This window comes from Neltuma alba, unplaced genomic scaffold (assembly GCF_004799145.2).
Source record: "Neltuma alba isolate B1F8T4 unplaced genomic scaffold, ASM479914v2 tig00011134_pilon, whole genome shotgun sequence".
Lineage (NCBI taxonomy): Eukaryota > Viridiplantae > Streptophyta > Magnoliopsida > Fabales > Fabaceae > Neltuma > Neltuma alba.
In genome coordinates, this window is record NW_021635870.1 from 242,463 (window position 1) to 250,951 (window position 8,489).

General features: G+C 33.3%; 1 protein-coding gene across 1 annotated transcript; it reads right to left on the minus strand.

Moving 5' to 3' along the window:
- Positions 1–630: 630 nt before the first annotated feature.
- Positions 631–3,898, minus strand: LOC114761760 (thermospermine synthase ACAULIS5). The gene is made up of 10 exons (XM_028951189.1): positions 3,652–3,898; positions 3,495–3,561; positions 3,279–3,373; positions 2,958–3,060; positions 2,778–2,866; positions 1,606–1,762; positions 1,438–1,513; positions 1,281–1,339; positions 1,056–1,192; positions 631–941 (listed from the first exon to the last, which is right to left on the minus strand). Exons 1-10 carry the CDS (start codon positions 3,825–3,827, stop codon positions 863–865), a joined length of 1,038 nt encoding a protein of 345 aa, XP_028807022.1. The 5' UTR covers positions 3,828–3,898; the 3' UTR covers positions 631–862.
- Positions 3,899–8,489: the final 4,591 nt, after the last annotated feature.

The following is an 8,489-nucleotide window of genomic DNA, read 5'->3' on the forward strand; positions in this document are numbered from 1 at the left end:
CAAGATATCTGTAATCAATCCAAATTATCCTACTTTAATTGATAAATATCCTCAAAAAGATATCAAATAATATATTAATTTCTATCGGATTGGGAGCATTAAAGTTAAAACCTTTTCAATAAGTACACTTCACAGGATTCGAACTTGTATTTTTTTTTTTTTACGAAAATGAGACCACAATTTAGAGATATTTCACAGTTTTTTTTCTTTGGGTATAACTGAGAGTACATTTTGAGTTTGATATTAATCTCTGTCGGGTTGGGAGTGTTAAAGTTAAAGTCTTCTCAATAAATGTACTTCATGAGATTCGAACTTGTATTTTCTTTCTTACAGAAATGAAACTGTTTACCATCTCAACCAACAGCTTATTGGTTATTTTACAAGTTTTTAACTTTCACATTTTAATTTTCTTCGACAGGGTCACCCAAATTCCAACTACCATCGATCTTCTATTTTTTCTTAGTTTTATTTTACAATTACTGTCAACATCCCTAGTAAAATGTGGAGTCATATAATATAATTTCCCCAATTTGTGGCCAAAAAAAATACTGGCAATATTTATGCCACATTAGTTGATACTTGAAGAGCGGGTAATTTCAATCTTCAATCCTGTCGAGTTAAGAAGGAAAATTTGTGAAGGGGCGACTGCCTCGAATTGAATTTATTGATTCAGATATTAGACGAAGGCTGTCTGTGTTAATAAGCTTAGAATTCAAAGAGCACCTTGGTGAAGCTAACACAAACTCCTAAAACCAAATTGACAAAACAATTGCGAATTACTGATTAGTTTCTTAGGGTAAAGTTGTCACGCTTGTTGTAAGCTCCAGCTCCATTCATCTGTACATCAATTCCCCCAAGAACCTTAGAGTCGAAAAGCCACGCCATGCCCATGCAGAAATCTAGCATCTTCTTCCGTGTACACATGGGTTTCGTTTCGCAGTCTGAAATAACAAAATATATTAACGCTAATGATTCTGGTATTGTACAGTTTTGGTTCAAGAATCAAAGCTTAATTCTATTTGAAGAAATAGGTAACGGTAGGGAAATGTTTTTACGATTCTGAAACAGTCTTGTTCATGGTGGCAGAGGAGTGGAACCAAGAGCCATTAAGATAAAGCAATTCGCCATCTATTCTTTCTACGATTCTTTTGTCCATTTGCTCAGCCCCGATAAAATATGGCTGGTCTGAAGCCTAGATTCACATGACACAGATTCAAGTGAACACTAATTAACATGCAATCCACATCTGTCTAATAGAGCAAAGGTTTATAATTGCATACCATAACCCATCCCCAGGTATCAGCAAAAGAAGGTATATGAGTTGCGAACGGAGTCACATCTGCATAAAAAACACACGAAAGAGGAGCAAGTCCTAAGTTCGATCGGTTCAACCAAAATATAAAGAAATGAGAGAAGGCCTGGATGAGAGAGTCTTACATTTAAAGACCTGTTTGATTGTGTTATATATGGAAGTGAAGACCTCCTTGTGGGTGAAGATGCCTGCGGGTCCAGCCTGCACAGGGAATTAAGCGCTCAACAGTATGAGTCATTAAATAACAATAGGTCTTCACAAGATGAGGAAGGGCGTAGTGTTAAAAAAGGGACCTGGGTGACAAAAATGCCATTGGGTTTGAGCTTGGGTTTGAGGATGTTCTGGTAGAAGGATTTAGTATAGAGTTGGTAGCAAGGCCCTCCTTCCACTGGGTCCGCCAAGTCTCCAACTATGACATCGTACTTCTCCTTCCTCTTCTCTAATTCTCCCCTTCATCCAAATCAAAATGGAATTCGCACATTTTACTCATAACTGCTTTATTTCAAGACCGACAAAAGGAATACACTAGCGATAGCTTTTATTGGGAAAATCATAACCGACCAGACATGATCTCTCGACTCCACTTTCAAGGGATCATATCAAGAAAAGTAGGAAATATATTAACACTATTTTGATTAGAAGTCAAATAGCTTCCCGCGCCCTTCTTTTCCATAAAGGGTTATATCTATAATCTCCTTGTTTTGTAAAAACGGACATTTTCATTTTATATTTTGTTTTCTTTTGAAATTGTCACCATATACTTAAAATTTTTGGTGGAATTTATATATGGCATGGAATTTAAAAAATAAGTTATATTACTCCTAATTTTTAAATGGTAAAATATGTCATAAATCTTACTATTATTTTACTATCTATTGATGACATTTAAAAATAAATGTCACTATTAATTTTTATACTCTTAAAAATTAATATTCTTACCAGATTTTGTATATTAGATCCCATCCAATTGCATTATGCGTACTTAAATCAAAATCATCACTGGGTCAAAATTGGGGATTTGGATATTAAAGGCTAAAGGATAAGAACTAGCGAAGGAGGAGCTAAGGCCTAAGGGTCTATTTTGGAGTATTCAGCAGTTGAAATGCCTATATTTTGAACTACTTGGACTCTTGGACACAACAGAAACAAGTCGAACTAGCAAGAATATTTATCCTTTTTATTTCATATTTGTAGCCATCAATATATAAAGATATTATCAATCTATCAACATCATCAATGCATAGAATAAAATTTACAATAAATCGTATTATTATAAGTTATGCCGTTCTGCCATCTTTATATAATGCATAAAACACACACGCATGCTTGTTATAGGATGGAGATGTAATTAATATACATATATATATATATATCATATTCAGAATGAAAAGACAAAAATCTTTAAAAGGCAATATATGAAGACAGAAAATGAGTAAAAAGGGGAGGAAGGATCGGAAAAAGTTACTTGGCATCATTGATGACAAGGTCAAGCTTCTTGTTAGAGAAGGCTTCCTTATTCACAGTCAGGTATTCACGGCAGAAATCTACCACCTCCTGCAATTTTTTTTTCTGGGTTAAAGAAATATTGATGGAGGAAGATCGTGGAGGGTTATTGAGAATAAATGTAATTAATGAAGAAAGGAACCTGGTCGATATCACACATGACAACTCTCTCTAGTGACTTGTGCTTGAGGGCTTCCCTAGCAGCAGAACCTTCGCCTCCTCCCATTATAAATACTGATTTTGGGCTGTCCCATGCGCATCAATCAACATTTTCATTCATTACAATGCCTCTTCATCTTATTAAAAGCCTTCTAATTAAAAGCCCTTTCACACTATCCCAACGAATATTTTGATATATGCGCACTTCCCCTCTTGTTCTTGTTTTTATGTTTGTCTTTTTTCCCAATATGTTATTGGAGTATATATGATAAGTAAGGAGAGTGAATTGAGCAAGGGAACTTACTGGGGATGACATAAGAGAGCCGGATGAATCAAGCACTCGTGATAAATGAACTCGTCTGATTCAGCACTCTGCATCTTCCCATCAATCACCAACGCCTGTGTAAAAGTAAAACACTTTCAGAGTTCAGTTCTAACAAGAGGGAAAACTCAAGAGTACGCGAATGAATATTGTTTTGGTTTATTGATGATGTGAATGAAGAGAGAGGCGGAATTAAACCTTGCCGAAATGCTTGGTGTCTAAGAGTGCAATCTCCTGGTACTGGCTAATCCCCTTATGAAGGACGCTGTTGAGATTTTGACAGAGCAAGAAAAATTAAATATATGTGTAAGGATTCATGAAGGCGGAGAGAAGGAGGGATGGATGGGAGAAGAACCTATTGAGAGCAAAAGACCACTTGAGATGGTGATCGATGACTTCCTCGAACCAGGCGGAGGTGGAAGAATCGTGGTGGTGGTGGTGGTGGGTGAAGTTCTGGTCGGTTTCATGCCCAAATTTGGAGAAGCCATTACTATTGTTATTCACATAGCACAGCTCAGGAGCCTCACCCATATTGTTTCGTAATATGAGAATGAACCAACCAAAACTATTGTTGGAGATGCTGCTTCTGCACTAATATGTATTCGTGCTTCTCTGCCACTGAGCTCCGCTTCTGGCTTTTTATAGCCACTCTCCCCACACAAGTGTTCATTAATTACAATTATCATCCACTATGCCATACTTTAATCATTTCATCCTTGTGCATGCACAGTACCCGTGTTTGAAAGCCAAAACCAAAAAAAAAGAAAAAGGTAATAGTTTTATGCATATCCCTCCAGGGATATCCGACGGATATTACGGGCCACACACTACTTAAAAGAAAACGATCTCATAAGATTTTTTTTTGTTTGAAAAAATAAACTCTAAAAATAACATTAAGTTTTTTTTTTGGACTGATGAAAATAACATTAAGTTGATACAACATAATTGTACCAAATTATTATGTAAATGTGTGCATATTAATGAAAATGAAACCTCCCCCCAACACACACACACGCTCATACACACTCCCTCTTAAAGATGTAGCGGTTAATTCTTTATCCCGTATAAATTGTTGGCATATTTTCAATTCATGGCCAACACTTTGTTGTGATTATTAATTTCAGTGAAGAGAAAAATTAGAAAGTCCCTCATTCTTTAATAAGTTCAATAATATTAATTACCACTCTCTGAGAACGTCCGCGAGGTTGGTCAATGTCACCCTACAATTACCATCGAAGCTAAGGGAGGGATTGCATCAAAACATTATATTTTCTAGCTTATATTGACAAAAATATGTAAGAAAGTCCCCTCTCACTCAAATTTTAGGATATCATCCTAATCATTGAGATAATATTTGAGGTGTATATTTTTCAAAAAAAATCATGTAAACTTGCCGCTAATGGTTTAGAAAATTTGGGACATGAAATCACGTAAAGCAAAAAAAAAAAAACAATTATAAGTTATGTAATTTATTTGATTGTGAGTGGGCGCAAAAGTTATAAGAGAAAATAGAAATACATGGGGTTGACTTTTTTAGATATGGGCACCAAATCTATTTCCATGAGCTTGGCGCGCATGATTTTATCTCTCTTATAGGAGACGACTTTAAAAGATATCTTTTGAATATGGATAGCTCTCGGAGTCTATTGTTGGTCACTTAACTTACGTTGTCACTTCTCCGCTTCTTTCCCCTTTACTTTTATTTTTGAAATTCAAGAGCTCATCTTTAATAGAAATAGATGGTGCATTCTTCATGACTAAAGAATAATGTAATTTTTGTAGGCTTTAAAATTGATTACATAAATTAGTCACTGTATATTATTTATAAGTTTTCAATTTGAGGACATATGTGATCCAATTTATAAGATTTAATTTGGGTTTGTCTCAATATTTAATGTATTTTTTAATTTTATTCTTGAATTAATTATACTCTTCTTTATTACACTTTGTTTTACCATATTTTCCCACATATTTTTTGTCATTTTGTCTTATTTATTATAAAGACGTACTACTTCCTGCCCCTTAATATAAGAACTAGTTAACTGTACTAATTTGAGAAAATTAAAAAAATTTGTTAAGTTAGTTATTCATAATAAATAAATGTTATCTTCTTTAAGATACTTTTACTAATTATATATATTAGCTAGAACTATAATTAGACATGCGTAACCACTACAAGGATTATTAAAAAAAACAAATACAAGAAATAAAATGAATTAAGATTTTATACTTAAAACTAAATAAAATATTAAACTAACTTTTATAAGAACTAGAAGTGGTATTTGAAAATAAAAGAATATTTGTTACTGGATTTATGCCTTATGTGAAATATAACCATTGATTTCATAAAATCACGATGACCAAACCGGATTCTTTGAAAAAGAAGGAATTTTGGCAATTGTGAAGTGGAAGAAAATTAATGGGGATGGATAGTGGTACCACGGGTGTACAGGCGGTTGGGGCTGTTTGTGGGAAGCCAAGCTGGTAGTCCACTTTTATGACGTGTCGGCATTTGAAGAGGTGGGACCCAACTTTCAAGCATTTGTGGTGACTCCAAACTAGCACGCGCGGAAAGTTGCGTTTCTACTTTGTACTCTACCTGGGTAGTGGTGGGCCCTGCACGTCCACGAGGGCGTCGAGTTGCACGTGGGCCATATCTGTCCGTTGAGTTTATCCCTACGTCCAACTCTGTAAAAGGATAAATTCTTTTATGGGGCAACATTTAATCTTTATCTTTAATGATTAAAAAAATCGAGGGAAGGTTTTAACTTTTAAGCTTGATTAATATAGTATTAATGATATTAGTATATGTAAATGTAATGGTTTAAATTGAAGTGGTTTTCCCGTTAGAAAAAAATCATTAAAGACCTAATGTCTGAATTTTTAGGTTGAATTTTGCTTGATAAAAAATAATCTGATTTGTTAAACTAATTGTATATTTTTATATCTAAAATTAAGGATTTTTGTGGATGTGCCATGTTAACATGAAAGAGTTTTTTTAACTAATAGGAAAAAATTCTACAAAAACATCATTTCACATTATAATCTCATAAGGTTATTTCAATTTATAAAATTCCAAATCAATACTTCACATCAAATAATACGTTGAATCATTGGCGATTTTACAATATTCCTCATTATTTCCACCACCCCTTGGATCTTAAAAGTCTTAGTGACCATTATTGAGTCACCAAACTATTTATTAAAATAATGCAAAATAATTCTGTTTTATCACGACAATTACAATAATACGATCGAGTTTCATCATTTTATCAGTATCGTTTACAACAACTTTTTTATAATTTCAACACTTAATAAAAATCGTAAAATGTAATAATAAAATATAAAAGGTCACATATAAATTTAATTCAAAAGCTAGTTGTATGATAAAAGTAAATTAATGAAAGAGAAGGGAAGGCGAGAGATGGGGCTAAAGAATAAAATGGATAATATATGAAAGGGAGAGTGACAGTCAAATCTCATACAAGAGAAATAACTACTAAAAGATTCAATAACAACTAAATAGCCTGTAGTAACAAGTTCTAGAATGAATAATAACAACCTCTGGGACTTGTTTTATAATTATTTTTTTGTATGGGACCTTATTGTAAATCTTTCTATACCAAAGGAGTAAAAATAGTTGGAAGAATGGAAATGGAGAGCGAATCTAGGACAGTACCAGCCACCATGTTCGCCGGCTAGGGGCAGTGGGGTACGATGTTAGGCTTAAATATTATCCAAAGGACCAACGGAATTAGTTAATTTAATTGGATCGGGACAAGTGCTATAAATAATTTGTTAGGCAATTGTTGTGACGTGAATATATTAGCTCACTTTCCTAATTTATGAACAACTACACCTCATTAGAGATTTTATATTGCGTGTTTAAGTTGATTTTTTTTTACCACGCAACGTATTTATATTGATTTTGATTCATCTTTGATCATAAACTAAACATATTTTTTTAATTTGTTACGTGAACTTTCAAAAAATGTTATAATACATGTAATTGGTTTTTTTTATACAATTTGACAATGATCTTGCAGTACAGCAATATAAAAACTCTTTTGTAGTGGGAGATCACTAGTTAAACCCCACTTATAATCTGAAGCTGTTAGTGTTTACACTCTAAATTTAAAAAAAAATTGTTACAAGTTTAATTTCACTTGTAATTTTAAATAGTTAGTGCCCACCATTTAAAGTAGAAAGAAAAATATTTTATATTCTGTGCTTAGGAAATTAATTGCAGTGTTTAGACATGAATGAATTGTGATATGTGTGTGTGTGTAGATAGATATTATTGGTATTATTGGTATATTGTATTGAATATTAGGAAGGTGATGGGAGATTGTCGTTTAGGAAGAGGGTGGGGAGGGGGGGAGTGGGTGGATGGATGGAGGGGATTGGAGGCAGACTTAAGCGTGGCTTCCCTCCATTATGCATTTTGTGGACAACCCACTTCTCTATCCATTCTTCATTCTCCATCATCTCCATCTTTTCATGTGCCTAATTTTTTAATCACCTCATAATATCTTTTTTATTATTTTTACGACCCTCCATTATGGATCCCCCCAACTAAAACAAAAAATCATATGTGCATCGGAGATGGCAAGAGTTGATGATCAGGCAGAGAAACAGTAGAATCATTAGAGTGGACGAGAGCTGAGATATATAAAAAAATTTCAATGAAAAGAGTTTGAACAAATTGAAAAAAAAAAACAACAAATTGAAGTAGAAGTACTTATAAAATTAGGAGCAGTATATTAACATGAATTGAATATGTAATACAATGGGGAAATAACATTGAGTTATCATAAAAAAAAGAAATAAGAAATAACATTGAGTTATTGATAATTGAAGGTACATATATAAAATGTTATCTGATCTCTGGAATGATGGTCGTCATGACGAATTAAATAAGAAAGAGATTATAATTAAGGTGGATTTGATACTAGCTACCTCCAGTCCTTAATATAATATCTCATTTGACTTTTATATATTTTGGTCATAAATATAAGACCCCAATCTACTTTGTCTCTCATATTTATTCTTTTTTTTTCCAAGATAGTCCTTCTAATAATAGTAGCTCTAGCCAATAATCTTGATTAGTAAGGATATTTTAGCTAGGAAAGATAACACCTATTTATTACCTCAATCCATTTTGTCTCTCATATTTATTTATTTATTTTCAAG

Coding starts and splice junctions, on each gene's coding strand:
- LOC114761760 (XM_028951189.1), bottom strand. CDS start 3,827: ATGGGTGAGGCTCCTGAGCTGTGCTATGTGAATAACAATAGTAATGGC. Junction 1,514..1,605: donor ATGGCATTTTTGTCACCCAG/GTCCCTTTTTTA, acceptor TTCCCTGTGCAG/GCTGGACCCGCAGGCATCTT. Junction 942..1,055: donor AACAAGACTGTTTCAGAATC/GTAAAAACATTT, acceptor TTGTTATTTCAG/ACTGCGAAACGAAACCCATG.